Source organism: Gallus gallus, chromosome 1, assembly GCF_016699485.2.
Source record: "Gallus gallus isolate bGalGal1 chromosome 1, bGalGal1.mat.broiler.GRCg7b, whole genome shotgun sequence".
Taxonomy (NCBI): Eukaryota; Metazoa; Chordata; class Aves; order Galliformes; family Phasianidae; genus Gallus; species Gallus gallus.
In genome coordinates this window covers 103021775-103042369 of record NC_052532.1, presented here as the reverse complement: position 1 = coordinate 103042369, position 20595 = coordinate 103021775, and the positions used below count along the sequence as shown (strand labels likewise).

Below are 20595 nucleotides of genomic sequence, written 5' to 3'. Positions count from 1 at the left end.
TTTTGTTGTCACTACTGTAGACGGTATCTCACACGCACGTCACGTTCCGTGCATTGACGCTGCTTTTATGGTTCCAAGCAAGGTGTAACTATTGATCCCAGTAGCGGGAAAGAAAAGAAAACAAAACAAAACTGGGGGCTGGGAGCTTTCATTTACAAAGTTGGAGATCTCCAGCAAGCTTCCCGGTGCCCGGCGGGCGGGGACAGCCAACGGCCCAGCACCTCACCCTCCGACGGCCGTGGAGGAGCGGCTCTGCCCCGGGGCGGACAAAGGCGGGGAGGCGGGGAAGCGCTGGGGGCCGGGCCGCGACGGGGCGGCCCTGCCGCCACCACCCACGGCGCCGCGGGCTCAGCCCGGGGGCGGCCCCCGCTCGGCGGGGGGCAGCGGGCCCGGCCCGACGGCGCCGCCCGCTCGCCCGCCGCCCCCGGCCCGCCTCCGCGCCGCGACGGGGCGGGCGGCGGCTTCGTGCCCGCCGCCGGCATGGAGGCAGCGGGGCGGCGCGGACGGGCGCGGGGGGTGCCGCTGCCCACCCTCCTCCTCCTCCTTCTCCTTCTTCTCGCAGGTCAGCGGGACCGGGTCGCCGGGGGAGCGGCGGGGCTGGGGGCGGTGTGGGGCCCCGCCGGAGGGCCGCCAGGTGCCCGTCCGAGCTGCGGGCGGGGGCAGTGCGGGGGGAGCTGCCGTGCCGGGAGGCGCTGGGGTCTTTCCCCCCAGGCCTCTCCTGGCTGTAGTGGCTGCAGTGTGCGGTTTGGGAGGGACGGCCCGTGTAACGCGGTGAGCACGGGGACTGCTGTGGCATCCCGAGCGCTGCCCAGCTTTCAGCACTTGCAGTAACTTCCCGGGAAGGAGTGATCCTCGTTGCTGATAGAGCGCGGGCTGCTTGAATTAGGAGAGGTGTTTCATCATCCCTCTCTCGTGCAGTGCTTAAAGCCCTCCTGGATCGCAAAGGGGTCGTTGTACTGTCCGGCTGCTCTGCTGGCCTGCAGACCGGTGGGGCTGTCTGTCGTGCCGCGTTGTGGTGTGTAGCCCTTCTCTAAAAGGGGTAACTGCTCAAGTTGAGAGTGCAGGCTCAGAGCTGTGTGTGCCTTCTCCTGCCCTCACCCTCACTTTGGTGTTTGTCCCCACTCCTGCGCAGATGGTGGGAGCTGACCTGCTGAAATCTAATGAGTGAAATTAAGATGATGAGTGTTAGGATGGATTAGCAGCACAGGCAGCTCACTGTGCAGCCACAAGCAGAGAAGCCTTGCTACAAGGTGGGAGCTTGTGGGTAGGAGGTGGCCACAGCGGTTGCTATGATGAGGTTGGGTTGCCCAGACCCCATTGCATTGAAAACTGGGCTAAAATGGATGACAAGCTGGAACACATCTTATAAGGAGTGGCTGAGGGAGCTGGGGTTGTTCAGTCTGGAGGAGGCTCAAGGAGACCTCATTGATCTCTACAACAATCTGAAAGGAGGTTGTGGCAAGGTGGCGGTCAGCCTCTTTTCCCAGGTAATGGTGATGGGACAAGAGGGAATGACCTTAAGTTGTGTCAGCAGAGGTTCAGGTTGGGTATTAAGAACAATTTCTTCTCAGCAAGAGCAGTGAGGCAGTGGCACAGGCTGACCAGGGAGGTGGTGGAGTCACCGTCCCTGGAGGTGTTCAAGGTGTGGCACTGAGGGACGTGGGCAGTAGGCATAGTGGTTGGACAAGATGATCTTGGTGGCCTTTTCCAACCTTAATGATTTTGTGATTCTACGAATGCTAATGGAGTCATCAGAGTGAGTGAGCTCCTGATGGTCAAGAAGGAGAGTGTGGGATGAGACAGAAGAAATGTGTCATTTACCTGGAGGAACACGGCCTAGGGCTTTGCAACACCACAAAGTGATTAGCAAACAGGAGATTGAGCTTTAAAATAAAAGAATATGTCCTTCCACATCTTTCAGTTGTAAAGAACTTGCTTACTGCTATTTCACAGCTGGAGCTGTTCATCAGTTCCAAAGAACATTGCTACTGAGGACACTTCTGGCTGCCTAGGCAAGAAGGCCTTTGGCGTGCTGGTGAGCAGAGCTGGCTGCAATGGGGCTGTGCTGGGCTGGCACTCAAGCTGGCACTCAAGCTGGTGTAGAGCAAGGGCAGCGCTGGCCGCTGGCTGGGGAACCCCAGGTAGCCCTATGTGTCACTCTGGACCACTCCAGCAGGGACACGGGGCAGAAGCCAGCCCACAGACAGCTTCATTCCCCTCTCCTCCAACCCAGCAGCGCGGTGTGGTGGGCAGCTTGGCCTCAGGTACTTCTCTGGAGTCTTTATTGAAATACAGAAAGATAATCCATGGTGTCTTGACATTTTGAAATGCTCTTTTTTTTTATTTTAAATGATTTAGTATGAGAAGGGATTGATACAGCCAGCTATGAAATATGTGTACACAAAGCATCTAAATATGAACTTCTCACTGAAATTTGGAATGAGAGGGAATTGGCTGCCATTTGGATTATGGGGTCAGGCCAAGCCTCAAGTGAAGTCCCGTGATTGTGTAAAACTGTTAGATTGCATTTTCTTTAAAGCCATATTCTATGGCTTTTTGTTGCTGCTGCTGTTTGACTGCATGAATGTTATTTTTATTCAGCAGAAGATTGTCTGGCTCAGTGTGATAATGACTGCAAGGCTTACTGCTGTGATGGGACCGCTCCCTACTGCTGTTCATATTATGCTTACATTGGGAATGTCCTTTCGTAAGTATATTTGCTCTTCAGAACAACTGATGCTCACTGTTCATGGACTTGATGTAAATTCAGGTTGCTGGAAACTATGTTTGGCAATAAACACTGACAGGCTTTGGTTTGGGGGGTTTTAGTTGTTTCTTTCCTTGCTGCTAACAAACATTGTTAATCCTGTAAGGTCTCACGTTGCATGCATTTTTGAGGCATGCTTATAGCAAAAAGCTTGCTGAAATTGAAGGTTATGTCCTTAACTTGTGAACGCTGCTGGAGCCTTTGGAAGCAAGCTGTACAGGTGCTGAGAACTTTGCTTCAAGCTCTTCAAATGAAGAGGACTGTATGTAGAAAACTTGTATTTTTTTCTTGAAATGCTTTGTTACAGTACTGCTATTCAAATATCTTGTAGTTTAGATCCTTTTTGTTTTGATTACTATTTTTTTTTTCCTTTCTATTGACTTGTTTGTTTTCACTAAATTGTGCTTTGGCTTTTGATGGGGTTTATTGAATAGATTCAAGGTGAGGGTAATCTGATCCTTTAACACTGTGGTGTGAATAGCATGTTTCACAGTGCTTAGAAGAACCAACGCAGGTGAATTGGAGTGGATATGAATATTTCCTAGCTAGAGGAATGTGTAGGTATAGCTATTGATAAAAATCATAGTTTCCAGTGAAGGTGTTAGCTCTGCATTGGTGAGGAAGAAGAGAAAAGCCTGTGAGCTAGTGGACCTGACTCCAGGCTCTGGGCTTAACCAGTTTTAATTCACTTAAAACCCGTAAGTATTCCATTTGTATGTGAGGACAAACCTAAACAAAACATAAAATGTTCTTCAAGACAGGGCATCTAACCTTGTGTTTTGTCAACCTCATCAGTAATTTCTTCACCATTTAGCATGCTGTCTGTGAAAAGGATGAACGTGGCACTGAGGGACATGGTCAGTGGGCATGGTGACGATGGGTTGACACTTGGATTAGATGATCTTAGTGGTCTTTTCCAATCCTAGTGATTCTATGACTCTGTATTTTTGGTTTGTATTCTTAGCTGAAACCAGAGAAGGAAAATGTGGTGTGTCAGGTGGATTGCTCAGTGCTTGCGGAGGAGTGAATGCAAAAGTAGTAGGTTTTTTCCAGAAGGACACCTCTGTTGCAGGCTTTGTACCTGGGGAACATGTCGCTGTTGCCTTCAGCTTATTATGTAGCACTTTGAAGGAGTAGGCATAGTGATGGCATTTTAATGCAGAATTGATCCACAGCATTTAAAGCGGATCAGACAGTTCCTGGGCTAAAATAAATAAAATGGTGATGGAGCATCAGAATCCTTCATTCCTTCGGAAATAAGAAAGCATGTATTTAAGATTGATTACTTTTGGAGAATGATTTTATTTTTCTCTCACCTAGGGAATATCTCCTTTACCTTTTTTTTTCTTTTCTCCATCCAAGATTGCTGTTCTGTTTAGATGCATGGGAAGATAGCTGCATTTGAATAACCCATTCCTGTTTATACATGGTTAGGAATGATGGATACAGTAGCACAGCATATCACATTGTAAAAAGGAAGGTTCCCATAGAACCTCAAAGCAAGTGGATTTTGTCTCCCACTTGCCTGTGAACATCATCGACATTTGCCTAGTCTGATGTCAGAGCTATGCTGTGGGAAGGATTGACCAAGGGATTATTTGGAGTGACTGCTGAGATATTCAAACCATGCTGAACACCAGGTTCACACCTATTTTCTGTGCACTTATTTAACCAACATAAACAGCTGTTGAGTTAGAACTGAAATGCAAGTGACACTGGCATGTTAGAAAGGTTTGTGTGTATCTGTATGCATGCTGAAGTGGCTTTTAGAAATGCTGTTTGTCTGAGTGTGACCTGAAGGAGGTATTTCGTTCTTCTCATTTTTTTTTTACGGGTAAGTACTTCAATTCATAAACTCTAAGACAAGTCATTATTACTCCTCTGACCTGACATTTTGTGTGATTGAGCCATAGTTTTTGTGTGTTTTTTGTTTTGTTTTGTTTTTCCCACTAAAAGCTGTATGGGGTGTGCCTCTATAAACATGCATAATCTTATTTTGAAAACTTCAGGCATTAATGAATTGACCACCTGCCCTGGTAAACTCTTCTGTAGTTAATTTACTAACATTGCTGGGAAATTTTGCAGGGAAATGAAGGCCGAAATACTTAATGTCAGTTCTTAGGTTATCTGTGAGTCTGAAATGTGGCCCTGAATAGTCATTGTGACAGCTCTCAACCTTATCAGTAAGCTAATTGAACTCCATCAGCCTCACATGTAAGATTTGCTTTGTTTTCCTTTGCCCTACCCAGGGGTCAATTCTTCAGCCTGCCTTCAAGCTCACTCCATTATTTTCACTTCCTTCTGGAAATGTGGCAGTTAGAGCTGAGCACTGGGTTTTGATAGAAGTCTTACTGGGATTATTTTTTTAAATGTATTTGAGCACCTAGGTTTCAGTATCTGTTTTGAAGCAAATGATCATCATTGAAAACATAAATGAACTTAGTAGTTTCTTCCATGTCTAAGTTCTTAAGTCATTGTCCTCAAGACCTGTCTGCTACTTTAAGCCTTTTTTTCTTTGCTAGAGTTACCAGCTTTGCATCTAGTGGTATGGCAGAACAAGTGACTTCAGAATGTGACTTTAACTATGCTCCATAACAATAACCATCCATTTTCACACCATGTTGGTCTTTTATTTTATGTGACGTGTCTTCCTGAAGAAGTTTCATGTCACCTCACCCCCAAATGACAAACCTGTGAATTTACATTGCAGGACACAATCCCTGGAATCTGGAAATAACTGCTAGTGACCCATCTTTTGGTGTCTTACTGGGAACAACTGAGTTTAGAAATCTTTTAGAGGTTTGATCCAACAAGTGATGTGCCCTGATAGTTCCACACTGTTATGTTCTTTCAGTATCTTTGTTTTCCTGTATCATCATTTTTGACCTTATTGCCTACACTGAAGAGTGGACTTGATCTGCATGGCTATTTTTAGAGTGCTTTTTTATTGTCTAAAACACTGTTAGTAGTCCTTAGTGTTTTACTGGCTCATCTGCTTCTTTAGAGATTCTCAGTGCTTCTTCATGTGTTCATCACTAACTTTTCTCCTCTGCATGTCTTTCTGAGGTTTTTGTTCTTTATCTTCTCCAGGACGTTTTTTCTACATAAGAGTAACTTTCCCTTGCAGTTTTGGAAGAGCCTTTCAACACGCAGTAGGTTCTTTTTTAAAAGAATTCCATGTTTTATTTAACGCCTTTCACCCTTCTTTTTCTAGACTCGTATGCCTATGAGTGTGCGAACAGAATAGAAACACCAGCCAATAATGTGTATCCTAATTTTAAAACAGTCACTGTGACTAGATCACGATCACTGATACTTAGGCAGCTTTTAGCTTTTAGGTGATTAATTCTCTCATTAAAATGAGATTCAACATTGAGATATTCCATGTAGGGTTCTGGAGTTTTCTATTTGAGGAAATCATCATCTTTCTAGGGCACCGGGGAATTTTTTTCTTCAGTCAGATGAGGTTTTCAGCAAACATCCTCCAGGCTGTGTGCATCTGTGATTAGCCTGTTTTTCTTTCTGCACTTGAAGAACAGATGCAGAGTTATCAGCTCACTCTAGTATTAGGATTCCGAGGACTGTAAAATGTCCCATAATACCACCTTTAGCTGGACTACAGGTATAATCCGTAAGCTTTCAAGATCTGTGATCTGTAAATTCATGAGCATCTCTAATGTAAAATGGCACATACTTCTTCCTCCTTCTCCCCCTGCTTTTCGTGATACCCTTTCAGAGCAAGTTGTTACAGTCTTAGTTTTCCAGCTATATTTCCCTTCCCACTAGTTTTCATTAATTACAAACTGACATTATTACATCTGATGCATATGCATTTCCTCCTGTTTATTCTCTAGGCATCTAGTGCTCAATAGTTAGTCCTTCTAAAAACGCTGTATTTCTTGGACAAATACAAGTTTCTGTTTGGACATGGGCAATGTAATAGAATTGTAATCAATAAATGAAAAGATGCTTGAACACTTGGATGGTGAGACTGTTCCTCCTGCCCAACTTTTCACCTCTCATCAAAAGGTAGCACTGGGATGCCCTTTCCAGCCTTCGGCATCATCCCGGCTCTTGAAGTCAAGAAACACAAATTCCCCTCCTCCTCAGAAGCTAGTTTCAATGCCTATTGAATCATGGGTGACTGACCTTTTATCAGTTTTCCCATGTTGCATCTGCTTCTGCAGCTTGCCGCCAGGCAAGGGACTGAGAGGACTGCAGTGTGTTTTCTCTCAAACCTGCTCCAGATTTGCCTCCAGCAAAATATCTTCATAACTAACCAGCCAGCAGTGTTTCACCTTCTGTCACTAAGAGGAGTTGGAGGCATCTGCTTACTGCCTTCAGCTCTGGCCTCAAACCCCAGCACTCCTCAGAAGCTCCGAAGTCCAGAGGCTGCACACTGTAGCCAGGAAGGAAGGAAGGCAGACAGAAAGAATGGGAGGAAAGGAGGCAGAAAATATAGTAAGTGTAAAAATCACGTGTAGGCCTCGGCCTGCAAAGCTGAAGAAAAAAATGTGTATGGTGAGTGTCTCTAGGTGTGACATTTGATGTGAAGTACTTCATATCCAGTAGTGCTGTGAGAAATGTAGGTGACCTCAGAGAATGACAGTTTTTTTCATTCAAGAGTGTTCCTAAAGCTGATTCACCTGATGTGGCAGTATGGAATGGATGGTCGGAATGGAGGAGGAGCACAATGAAGGATAGAATTAACATTTTAAGAGCTAAGAATATAGAGGCATAGCCTCTAAACTTTATAGTGAATTAAAAAAAAAAATCAGGAAGTTAGTATTCACTATATATTCCAAATAATTAAAATTAGATACTTTCAGGCATCCCACAATAAATATGTGAAGCAACATATGGCTTGGGGACGGTTCTATGTCTGCACTTCAGCTGTTTGATATTCTGCTTAAAATAAAAATGGGTTCCTCTTCATCAGTGCAATGTTCAAAATTGCCTGTGATTGGAGTACTTCTTGACAATATGGAAAACTGCACTTTGCTTGACAATTAACATCTCACGCCTCTGACTCTCCAATTTCTGATACAGTGCCAGCAGGTAAGATAAAAGCCTGTTTCAGAAATTATTTGGCTTGTGTTGAGGCCTCTGGTCAGGAGAGTCTCCTCAGAAGAGCATGCAGTGCAGGTTAATCTGCTAGGTGACAGAACCAGAGCCTGAGGATGGTTTTTTAAGCACTGGGCCGGCTGTAAACATGTCACTGAGGAGGGCAAGATGCCAATAATTGGACTAAAACAGTTTCCCCTTCATTCTGGGTGAGAGAGGGATAGGAGTTCGGACTTTTAATCCTTGGTCTTTAACATGTGCCATGCCTGTGGAAGTGTGCTATTCATGCTTCAGCCTGGGAAAAACTCCGCAAGAGGGGGCGTCCAGCTTGCTCTGTGCAGGGGGTTGATTAACTAACTACAGCTTAAAGAAAGACCTAGGATCACGTTTTCATTGTAAGATCTGCTGGAGAAGGAGCTGATAGTCAAAATGTGACCTTTGCAAAGCGATTGAACTTCCATTGTTTTTTGTTCCATGCCTATTGTTCCAGCTCATATCCTTCAGTAGAGAATGTGCAATCAGATTTACGATCAGAGCAGTGTCTGCTCTTATGACAGATGCAAAGGAAACCCTTGTCAGCACCAGATTTAAAACATAGGGCGTCTCTTCTATAGCCCATTGTGCTTTTAATTCTGACTCTGTGTTGTGACAAGCAGCTTAAAGTGGAAAAAAAAAACTGTTTTATTTGCCAAACAGAAGGTATCAAAAGATAGCTCCCGTCTCATGTTTTCCAACTCTTATTCCTTTTCTACAGAGGGCATCTGAGTAACTTTTGTTAATGTTTGGGACCGAAAAAAAACTGAGTTCTTTCAGCTGTTTGTTTCTGGAAGTTCAGCGTTGTTGGATTTTTATTAAGCAGGCATCAGAACTCGAATATTATTTTAATGAAAACTGGAAGTTTTTCTAAAGATGCATGTTCTATTATTAGTGAGGAAAAAAAGGTTAGCACGGTTCTGAGTTCTTGACATCTCTGTGGATCATCTGTTTTACATCGCTTAGGAGACTGCTAGAGTTTGGACTGAAAATGGATGCATTGTGATATAAATCACTTGAAATGCTTTCTGTGACTTACAGAAAACTCACTGGAGTGGAGGAAATAAACATTCTTAAGGGATTCAGCAGAATTAACTTTCCTTTATTGCACTGTTTATTTCTAAAATGTATTTTCACTGAAAAGGTGAGATGGTTTTGTGTTTATCACTTGCAGTGGTCTGTTTTGGAAGCTTGTAAGATTTTTCTGTAAGGTTTGGTCATGTAAAAGGTGAATATTTTCTTAACATTTAATAAGATCAACCTACAGACTTGGCCTGGAGTAGTACATTGATGACAAGTGAACTGTTCTTTGTAAGACTTGTTTCTTCTGTCTGTTATTTTATATCCCTCTTTTTTTTTCTTTTTTTTTTTTTTCCTTTATCCAGGTGGGAAAGGATACATCCCTACATTTGGTAAGAAACTGTCATTTTGTTCAGTCAGTCGTCTGTACATCCAAAGCTTTCCAGAAAGTTCTGATAGTCTGCTAGGCATCGGTTCAACAGAGTAGTTAAATGCATGTATAACTTCAAGGCAGTGAGTGGATGCAATGGATCATTCATCCTGTTGAAGTCAATAGCTAATTACTACGTACTTCAGTGGGGACTCCATGCACTGGTTCTAATTAGGCAAGTTGTAAACTCGGATACCTTGTTGAATCCAGCTGTCAGAAGGAAAAAAAAAAGCCACTTTTTTTTTTCTCCATCACCACAGTATCCTCAATGTTCTCTGCCACTCCATGCTCCTTTGTTCCCACTTCACATGCCACTTACCGAGGTGCATCACTTGTGGAGGGGTCAGGAGGTACACGGCACAAATCCCACCTGAGCTGACTAATCCATTCCCTGCATTAGCTCCCTGCTTTTCTCAGATACATACGTGCCTTCTCTGCCCTCAGCTGAATGATTTCTGTTTTATTAGCTAATTCCGAGATTTCACAGAGTTTGGAGGATTCTCAGAGGATTAGTCTGTTCCATTTTGTACTGGTTTCCCTGTAGTAAGTAATATCAAACTGACTGAGAGCACACTTATTAATGAAGATACTTCTGGGTCAAAAACTGGGCAAGAGGGCCATATGATGCAGTGCACAGTGTAGTTGCAACTAGTCCAAATAAAAGCGGTTGCACTCGTTCAGCAGTTGAACAATATTGTCCTAGAAAGATAAACTCTCATTTTGATTTTAAATGTACCTCTTTAAGAGACAGAAACAAAGTTTGGAGCATGTGAGTGATTAAAATTTAAAGGAAATGAGCTACTAATTCACAGGGCAGTCACAAGTTCCTTTGAGATTTATAACCACAACTAGATGGAAATTCCATAGTTAATGTAATCTTTAGAAATTCAGTGAAGTTTTCTTAATGATTTTTCTCCATTAAAAAGAAAAAGTCATGACATTTACATTTGGAATAACTTATCATAGCTATCATAAAGCTCTTTTTTTTTCTTTCTTTAATGATTTATTTTTGTAAAACTCAAGATATGTCTGGGTTCTTACTGTATGTGTGTTTAGTATGGGTTGGCGAGGCACTAATACCACAGACAGCAGGCATGCTCCATCATCTTACCTCCTTCTTTTGGCTCATTCGCACAGATAAGAGGTTTTTACTGCTATCATTAAATGGAATTATTCTTTTTGCGCACAACGGAGGCTTGGTTCAATGCTGAATTTCTAGGTTCTCTGTTTATTGAGGACCGTGGTACAGTTTGTAACAAACACCAGAGGTACTAAGGATCTGCTAGTGTTAAAACATCATCTGTTCTTTGGCCAAGATGCAGTGAACCTTATTTTGGGGTGTCTTGTGGTCTTCCTACAATGCTGTTGAAGCATAAAGGGACTGTATAAGCTATTGCTACCCTGGTTCTTCATGCAGTCCTTAGTCAAGGTGATCCAAGGGAAGCATAACCAGGGTACTGTTGCCCTGTAGCTGTTTCCAGCTACTGAGCAGCCCATAAGGCACCAACGTTTGCAGGCTAGGAATAATGTATAAAATTCTGTCCCTAATGTATGTGCTGGTGATCTGCCATTTACTGCTGTTTTGATCGGTGATTCCCCAGTACTGTTTGCTCCTGTGCTGTCTGTGCATTTGTTTTTTTCCTTCCAGCAGCTGGGAGGTAAGCAATGTTCCTTCCTTTCACAATGCCTCTGCAACAAACCCCTGAGCACGGAGAACACAAGAAATGAACGCTGTGATAACAGACTGAGGAAAATGCAGGGACAGAAGGCAAGCATTGGAAAGACCCAAAATTAATTACTCACTTACAAGTAGCGCTTATAATACGATGGTGTTTAAATGTTACATGATAGCAGCTCTTAATTCTTTTGTTTGGATCAAATCCTTCAGCTAGCCCCTGAGCTCTAAGGCCTCTCCTCATCTGCTGCTTTGGAAATGTAAACCTGCAGGAAAAGAAATAAGCAGCCAGCACAGATTTATCACTTACTTATTATTGTTGGAACTGAAGCAGCACTAATCATATTTTGTACAAGACTTTGGTGAAATGTATCTCTTGGAATGTTTAAGATTTTCCTGGAAGAGTAGTGAGAATTTTGTTAGTATGGTATTTTGTATTAAAAAAATGCAGGGTTTTTTTTGTAATCATCTTTGCTTTCCACTTGTGTAGTGTATTATCGTCCAAAGGTTTCAAAACAGAGTCTTCTACTTGCAATATCCTGTCAGGCAAAGGAACAGCATTTGGGCGTTGCATGCCTGCCGTCCACATAGGATGGACTAGTCAATTCTAAAAGGGGTATAAATGATCTCAAAAAAGGCAATTTATTTGGGCTATGGGTAGAATTTGGATTAATTGGAGCCAAAGCTTGATGTGTGAATTTGGACACTGAAAATGTCATGGATGAGCATATATTCCAATGAAAACCTCCTGAGGCAGAGGGGGACTTTGCATGTGAGGGTTCTTTCAGTGCCCTGTTCAGCACAAAAGCTCTCACGGTTGTGAATGAGATGCATAGTGTTAATCTAACCTGAGGAGTTAGAAACCTTCCCTTAAAATGATTCCATCAGAGCATCTCATGTGCAAATGTTGCACATTTCAACAACAATAGTTATTTTTGTCTGCCTTTCTGCTTGCTGAGGGCTCTGCAGTGTGCTGACCACTTGCTATTCTGCATGGTCCTTGTCCCCTGAGACCTCAGTGAGGCTGTGTCCGATGATAGCTAATATATTTACTTGGCTGAAAGCTAATATTGTTTGTTCAGCCCACTGTGGTAACGCTGTGTTTGGCTTGGCAGTGGATGGCCTATTTACATAAATTGAAATTATGAAAATGCATGACAGAATCGCCTGTCTGCTTACCTCGCATTGCTTTCCTCATGTGGCTCCTTGCAGAGATAATGTGATATTAAATTCCAGAGGAGAGCAAAAGAACAGAGCTTCAAGGGGACAGGGGCTGGCTGAGAAGTTATGGCTTTATTCTCCATTTAAAATTGTTTTAAGTAAAGCACAATTCATCTTTTTTCTTGAGCCTTCATACTGCTAAATGAAACTCGTGATCAAATTAACATATTTCTTGAAATGTAATAAAATGTCAGCTTGACAGTAACACTTTCAGAATTGCTATATTACAGGGGTGCTGTGTGTTTTGTGTGTTTCTAATACTGTGTTGCATCAAGAAAATAAGATAATATGCTGAAATTGAAAGGGAAGCTATGGTATTTAACATCTGTATTTGGTAAACTTACTTTGTCACTATCTCCTAACCTAAGTTATTTCAAATTAAAATCCTATATCAGGAAGGGAGATTTTTCCTGCATCATCCCTAGTGAACTTTTCTTCCCAGACACATGTGGGAACAAGCAACCAGATCAGGAAATGGCTGGTACTGCCTGGTGCCACAGGGAAAGGCTCTGATGACCTAGGAAGGTCCTTTTGCATTAGCCACGGAAGTAGGAATTTTGGGTCTGAGCTGTTCACACCTTCTGACGCTCTGGGCCAGCTGGTAGATACAGGGACTCTATCCTGTGTTGCTGTGAAGTTGCAAGCTGACAGCAGCTATTTACAAGCTGACCTCCAGGTAGATGTTTGCACCATGGTATTGTTTATCTGCCAGGCAGTGTCACCTCTGAGTGTGAACTGGCCTGTGTGCAGCTAGATAAGCAGCCCTGCTTTGCATCACTCCAATTTAGCAAGTCATAACGCGACTTTGTCACTCTGGTTTGGTTTTTGAGCCCTGCATCCTTGTTTAGAGGAGAGTTTTGTTACTTCCTACAAAAGAGGATTTGTTCTGCGTTTCCATGAATAATTACCCAGAAGGATGTCCTAGATCACATCTGGAGAGCCCTGTGGTCCCCTCTGATGCCATCCTGGGTGACCCTGCTTGAGCAGGGTGTAGTGGGAAGCTGCAGAGAGGCTGCTGCCCTTGGGAGCCAAAAAGTGCTGTGTATTCATTAGATGGTCAGGTATTTTAATGAGTTCAGGAAAGTAACACCTGTAGTTTGTGTAATTAGGAATCTGCCTAAGGTTACAGTGAAATACTTTCTGAGATGACACTGATTAAGTTCCTGTATTCTTCTGCTTAATTTTCCTTCCAGAGAGGAGCTGTTACTGCAGAGCTGTCAGCAATCCCAGATTATCCCAGGAGCTTGCAGCGGATAGGTTAGGCTCTTGTCAAAGGCTGACTTGTCTCTTCTGTGAGGAAGTTGTGTTACTTGGTAGCTCTTGGTGCTTAAAATGTGAGGAGGTGACTCCTCCATGGGGACACCTGGTGGCTGATCCAGGAAGACACTGGGGCTGTGTGGATCCAGCCCATGCTTGGCCTTTTGGCTGGCATAGAGATAAGGGCCCTCCAGAGAGGCTGGCACCATGTGGGTGATAAGGGCAAGCTTGCTTCATGGGTGCCTTCTTGCACCTTCCCAGTTGTCTCCCAGAGCCACTCCATCAGGACACACCCTTGGCACTGAGGGAAGATGCAGTACCTCTTTTAGTTAGGAAGTAACATAAAAGCAATAACTGCTTTGTGAGACCAGTACCTAGAAAGCCAGTTAGCAGTTAGCAGCGATAGTTTAAATCTGAAAGAGCTGTGCCTGGGGGAAGAGTTTTCACTTCGGCCTTGTTATGTGTTGATAATTTAATCTACGTTTCAGGTGCTGATAGGGCTTTGTAATGAAATGCCGTTGTTTTTCTAGGCTGAACACTTGCTGTGCTCACAGAAAACCCAGGGTGCGTGGATTTGTGAAACAAGTCAGATGATATATTACTGTTATCTGTCACTTGAATGGTTTTAATAACTGGCAGAACTAACAGCTCCTTCATAACCGCCAGTAGCACCGCTATGGCTGTCACTCCATTCTTCTCACTGTCCTATTTTTTTTTCAACTTGTATCAGGAGGTGCAATCTGTCAGTTAAGTGAGCAAAATTGTCAAGCCACTTGATTTGCACTGATTTACACTGGCTGAAAATACAGCCCACTGTGAGAGGAGCTACAAGATTGTCCTCCACAACTGGTCGGCAACACCATTTGGGCTATCTCTGCCCTGTCCAGGGAAGATCTGCACCAGCTCCATGGCCATAAGGGTTCCTGGTGCTCCACTGCCTGTGCACAGGCTTGAGAAGCACTTTTTTTTCTTGGTAGTGTCAGCAAAATCCTCAGACCAGTTTCCTAAGAGCAACACAAGCCCATCTGACCACGGGCCTGAGCCATAAAACAGGGATTGGAGGTTCTCTCCCTGTCAATTTAAGCCTTATGCTTCGGATTTTATGGTCTAACCTACTTAGGAAGTTGCTTGAGGCTGAACTTCAAACTGACCCTCGTTTGGTAGCCAAGTATTTTCAGTCCTGTTCTATTATAAAGTTTTTAGCTGCTGCTTCCTCACAAAATAGCCAGTTTATTTTACTTTTTGCCTCTGTCCACCTGCCTGGCCTGCCAGAGGGCTTGGAAGGCCCTCATAGTGTCTGCAGCGACACAAAAGCCTTGGCAGCGAGTGCCTTGCTTGGAAGAGCTTCCCCACCAGGCTCATGCTTTTCTGTTCTAACAGCTCTAAACAGGCCCAGAAGCCAAAATAAAAAGACTTTGGCCTGGAAAGTGCAGCTGTTCCCCAAGGGAGACCACACTGTGCCTCTCGTGCTGTGGTGATGTGCATGGCCATCCTAGCACAGATCTGACTGTGGCCTTGTGTGGGAGCTGTTGCTGTCCCTGTCCCTGCCAGCAGAGATCTCTTCAGAGGAAATTCTAGAATTCCCACAGTATTTATCCTCTGCTCAAAATGCATGCAGCTGCTTCTCTTAGCCTGAGTGCCTCATCCTCGCAGAATATGTATGTACCACGGTTGCCCATCCCTGTGAGCAGGATCCCATCCTGTTCCTCCCTGCCATGTGCTAGGGATGTGCTCTCTGGGGAAAGATCTGTGACCTTCCATGGGATGATGGCATTGTGTAACTACTACCTCATTAAAAAGTTAAAAGGATTAAGAACTGGCTGACACGTCAGAAAGTAGAGGCAGCAAAGAATTACTGTGTAATGAGGATTGTTTGTGGTGAAGTTCTTTGGGGATTAGTACTTGCACTGAACATTTTCCAATGCCAGTCAGGACCGAGGAATCAAATGCAAAATCCCTGGCTGAAAATGTGTGTGTGTGTGTATGTCTGTGTGTGACAAAGATACATTTTTAGTGAATGCACTTTTAAAGGTCTCAGATGATGTATGTAAAGGGGGTTCTGTAACCTGAATTCGTTCCTTTTCGGTGTACTTGTAGTACAGGTTGCATTTACATGTTTTTCATGGAGCAGTGGGGTTACAACATTTGTATGTCTTTGGCAGAGATATTTTCAATTTGTAAGGGCATGTACACCTCTATACAGATTTAAACTTGGCCCTTAATGCATATTGCATGTAGTAGTGCAAAAGAGCCCCTCTCTGATCTTGGTATGAGATATTTCAGAGCTGTAAGTGGCTCAGGCTATTGATGGCCAAAATTCTTCACCAGGTCTCGATGCTGGCTGCTAGCTCATGTGAAATATGTTGCTGGCCTCCTTCCAGCTGTTGCTGATTACAACCAAAATGTCACAGCTGGTGCCAGATGAAATATTATTTGGATTGCTCAAAATAGAAGCTGAAGGGCCATAGAATAGCTTATGCCCTTTGCTTGCAGAAGTAGTACCTCCGTGCCAGGACAAACAACACCTAGCAAGACAGTGCAGGGATGCTTTTTTCATTTTCTCTGTGGCATAACTTTTCTGAACACAAATGAGAGTCCCTCTCCTGTGATGTTAGCACGTTCAGAAATGGCAATAAAAATTTCAGCATTCTAATTAAATGTCTTTTTTTTGTGGTATTTCAGGAATTCATTGACAATACAGAGAGAGATGATCTATGCAACTTAATTAAAAACATAACAAATGGCTTTACAGCTTTCTGCTCAGAAGTGCTTAGGGATCTCAGATCCCATTTTCATGCATCTGGCAAGAGGCTCACTTCTCCAGAAGAGGCACTGGGAAGTTGCAAAAAACTCAGACATTCTGCAGGTAGCCTCCTGTGGCTGAGGGCATTCAGAGTCAACCCTGGCTTTTGGAATGCTTGCTTTCCAAACTCCCCAGTGTTGGAAAACTGAATGTGTTTGTGTAGGTTGACTTTGGTGTTCTTACTTCTTGACTTTATAGTCTGAGCAGCATGGCTCTTTCTTGTTCCTTTAAAAAAAAGTAATACATGCACATGCACACACAAAATTCTGAAGTCTGGAGAAGAGAAGGCTTAGGGATGGCCTTGTTGCTCTCTATAACTACTTGAAACGAGGTTTCAGAAGTGGGGATCAGCATCTTTTCCCAGGTCACAGTGGTAGGATGAGAAGTAATGGTGTTAGGTTGCGCCAAAGGAGGTTCAGGTTGGATGTTAGGAAAAATTTCTTCTCAGCAAGATCTCTTTTAGATACTGAAAGGTTTCCCACACATCTTCCCTGAACCTTCTTTTCTCCAGGCTGAACAGCCCCTGCTCTCTCAGCCTGTCCTTGTAGGAGAAATGTTCCTTTGGGTCATTTTTGTGACCCTCCTCTGGATGAACTCCAACAGGTCTATGTCTCTCCTGTACTGAGGACTCTACATCTGGATGCAGTACTCTGGGTGAGGTCACAGCAGCACAGAGTAGAGAGACAGAATCACTTACCTCACCCTGCTGGCCATGCTTCTTTTGATGCAGCCCAAGGTACTGTTGGCTTCCAAGAGGAAGAAGATTTCATCAACAGGTTCCACTTGATCAGGTAGCCTGTAGTAGACACCAACCACAAGGCTCCCGTTGTTGTGTCTATCTCTAACTCTTACCCATAGTCTTTCATCTTGCTCATGGCAAGGGACAGCTCTTCACACTCTGTTCCTTCCTTGATGTAAAGGACAAAGCCTCTTCCTCTCCTTCCTTGCCTGAACAGTTTGTAGCCATCAATAGCCAAATTTCAATCGTGGGAATTGTCTGGAGTTTCATGGCATCTTCTCAAATAAAGGTCAAAATGAGAGTGAAAATAAGCTCCATCCTGTTTGAAATAGATTTCAGTAACAATATATTCATTCTCTTAAGCTACTTAGCATATTTTTCATAGCGGTGTTATATTTAAGCTATGAAATAGGATTTTTTTAGTTGCATTTTTAGCAAGTTATTTTCAAGACTGTCTTTGAAAAAATGAATCTGCCTTTATATGTCTGTCTCAGTCTTAATTTCTACAGTCTGAAAACAGATTTGCAAAGGTCCTGAAAATGCCAACTTGATTTATCCTGAAGTCAGTAGGAATCTCGTTGAGGCTATAGAAGTGGATTGGTAATAAATGCTTCTGGTCCACGTTCACAGCAATGGTTGCTGCATTGTTCATGTGTGTGCCATTTTAATCTCTGAAGTACATAGGCAGAAGTGATGGTAGGAGCCCGTTCATCAGAGCGGTTCGGTATCAATGCAGTGTCTTTCTGGCATATGTGAAGCAGGATGTTGTACCTTCCAACTTTGTACAGTAAGTGGGCTGTAGAAATTTGTCCATAGGCTGCCTGCTGAAGGGGGCTACCTTCCCCATTGTTTGCTCCACAGATCTAGCACCTTTAAGAAGACATTGCCTTCCCACCAAAAGTCAGGGTAATCTTACTGTTACACTTCTTTTTAAATTCTCAAAGCATTTAATTATTCTGTGGCAAGCTGGTTGTTTCCTGCTTGTTGCCACTTACTAGCTCTGTCAAATGATATGTTTGGTTTCTTCTCTGTTATTTGTGTTACACCACGGTAAGAGCTGGTCCTCAGGAGCTTGCGGATGAGGTGGCAGGGCTCCACAGGCAGGCACAAGAAATGTAGGGTGATAGAGGAGCACATCTGCCACCTTTGGAGGTGCTTTGTGTTTAAAGAGAGGCAGGAAAGGAGTGCCAGAAGTTGTCATTCTGCAAGGATAAGGGCCCGTTCCCAGGGATGTTTCTTCTGTGGTGTGGAACAACTCACAGAGTGTGGGAACAGAAAGTGGTGGTGGAGGAATCTTAGCCACCTAATCCTTCTCCAGGAAGCCTGATTTGGTTTGGGGAAATGCAAAATTGTCCGGAGCTGTTTTATAAATCAGCTCCTCTTTCTGCCAGACTCCTGGCTTGCCACCTGCATGAGCAGCGTGTGGAAAGGGAGCTTGCTTCTCTGCATGCCTGACTCGCCAGTGCCCTCACAAAGGTGAGCACCCAAATGCACAGCCTCCCACCAGCACCTCACCCAGCCAGTGAGGAGGAAGAGGAGGAGGAAGAAGCATTTTACTCTAGCCAGGTCAGCACAACAGGAGAGGATGGCCCGTTGTGGTTCTCGCAAGGAATGGGGCATAAGGAGGAAGCATTTACTGCCAGAGATGTAACATTTCTTGAATTGTCTGACAAGGCACAGAGTGTTTTTTGCAGTAGTGTTTATTTCGTAAGTACAAGAGGTTATGCTGAGGGTATATGGCTTTGCTGCAAACCATGTGAACTAGTTCTTTTTTCTTCTTGTTTACAATGAAATTCTCTTCAAAACTGCTTGTTTTGTAGCCTGGGTGCCAGTCCAGCTCCTGGCGAATTCAGCAGAAAGTTTCATGCTGTATTTCATGGGATGTGGCAGTGATTAGAGGACTATCACCTCCTTAGTGGTAATGCTACCCTCTCCTCCTCCACCTAAGCAGAAATGGCATTTGCTTTTCCGCCTTACTGCTGAGTTGGCCAGTCAGCATCATGACTGGAGCACGTTAGGGTGGCTTAATGGCCAGTTATGGCTGTTGGGAGCTGGATGCCTTTCAATTCTGGAGTGGACTGAAGCCATCAAATCATTTCTGCTGGAAGACCAGCAGCAATTTCTGAACTAATCACGTGGAGGTATATTTTATTACAGCTCCCTTGGATGTCTCAAGCCTCCCTTAAGCAGCACATTTGAAAATCGGCGTAATCTCCATTCAGAACCTGAAGCAAAGTTATATATTGAAAGCAAGACTGCAGTTTGGCTCTGAGAGAGGTGCTTTGATGTAGAGCTGTTACATTTTGAATTTATTAACTTAATGTCAGGAAACAGGACAGTGAATATTGCAAAGTATAGTCCACGTCTAGAAGTTTCCAGCGAATTAGTTATAGTGCCATGAAGAAGGCAATGTGTAATAAGACAACGCTTGCAAAAATAGCTAATGTGCTGTCAGCTTTAGGGCTCCATTTAAAAGGCAGGGTGATAATGGAAGCACATAATGTTGCTCAGACATGATCATCTACTGCTGAGATCTGTAGGTCATACTGGAGCTACTCTCTAAATTTAAATAGGTACTTACTGTGTGCCTCTGCACCAGATGGCGTAGGTTTAGCACAGCCTGTGCTGCACTGAGTGAAATGGAGCCTTTTGTGTTGTTGGTAAGGCTACATCCAGTAAGATAGAAATACATTAGGAATAGACTTTTATTCCCCACATAATGCCTCTCCCTGCAGTATCTGTCAGTCAAGCAGACAGTACAGAAAGAATGAGTGACCAAAGGGGAGTAAATGACTGCAGATGGGGAAAATGGTTTCAATGGGAGCAAATGCTTGATTTCCTGAAAAATTCCTTCTGCTGAGATACGTGGTTGTAACCAGACCAGCTACCTTTAATAAAGCATCATCTTTTTAGCAATTCATTGTAGTGGTGCCCCATTATCTTCTTGGCAGAGGGATGCAAATGGGCTGTGGTGCATATCTCCTGATGCTTAAACAGAGAAGCTACCAAGCCTGGAATTTATAATTCCACACGTAGTTCATGTAAGAAATGTTCAGAATTCTCAACGGACTTAAGTTTTGGGTTCAGGTTTTTTTTTTGTTTGTTTGCTTGTTTGTTTGTTTTTTTGGTAATCTGTTTAAACCAGGACATTTAGGATTTGTGCATGCCCTCAGAAATATGTTCCTTTCGCTGGCAGAGACTGTGCAGCGCTCTCCATCACTCAGCTCAGCTCCGTGCACGTCTCTTGGCCCCCTGGGCTGGTGTCACAGTCGTTCTGGCATTTATAAGTATCTGCACACACAGTACCTCCGTAGAAGTCTATTTATAATGCAGGCTTGAAGGAAATATAAATTAAGGCATATGCTGGGTGGTGACAGAAACAGGGTGTATTTTGGGGCTGGATGGAAGGGGAGTCAGCTGACCTTTTGTTTTGCCGAATAATAAATAAATAAATAAATCACAGCCTATTTAGTGGAAATAAAAGTAGCTAGTTATTTCCCTAACAAGATGACCTGAGAAATGCTAGGTAGTAACAACCTCTGTTTTCCTGCTTGCAAGATGCCACATAACCAGCATTAGATTCCTG

General features: G+C 43.7%; 1 protein-coding gene across 2 annotated transcripts in view; it reads left to right on the top strand.

The window, feature by feature from the left end:
* The first annotated feature begins 452 nt into the window (after positions 1 to 452).
* The window catches only part of CYYR1 (cysteine and tyrosine rich 1), a 56762-nt gene continuing 36619 nt past the window's right edge, over positions 453 to 20595 (top strand). The window contains exons 1-2 of one of the 2 annotated variants that reach the window (XM_040670963.2): positions 453 to 562; positions 2605 to 2707. In XM_040670963.2, the coding sequence (XP_040526897.1) occupies positions 481 to 562; positions 2605 to 2707 (185 nt within the window). In that variant the 5' untranslated portion in view covers positions 453 to 480. Of the gene's footprint in view, positions 563 to 2601; positions 2708 to 20595 lie in introns of both variants that reach the window. The other variant, XM_015299155.4, reaches the window with a different exon arrangement.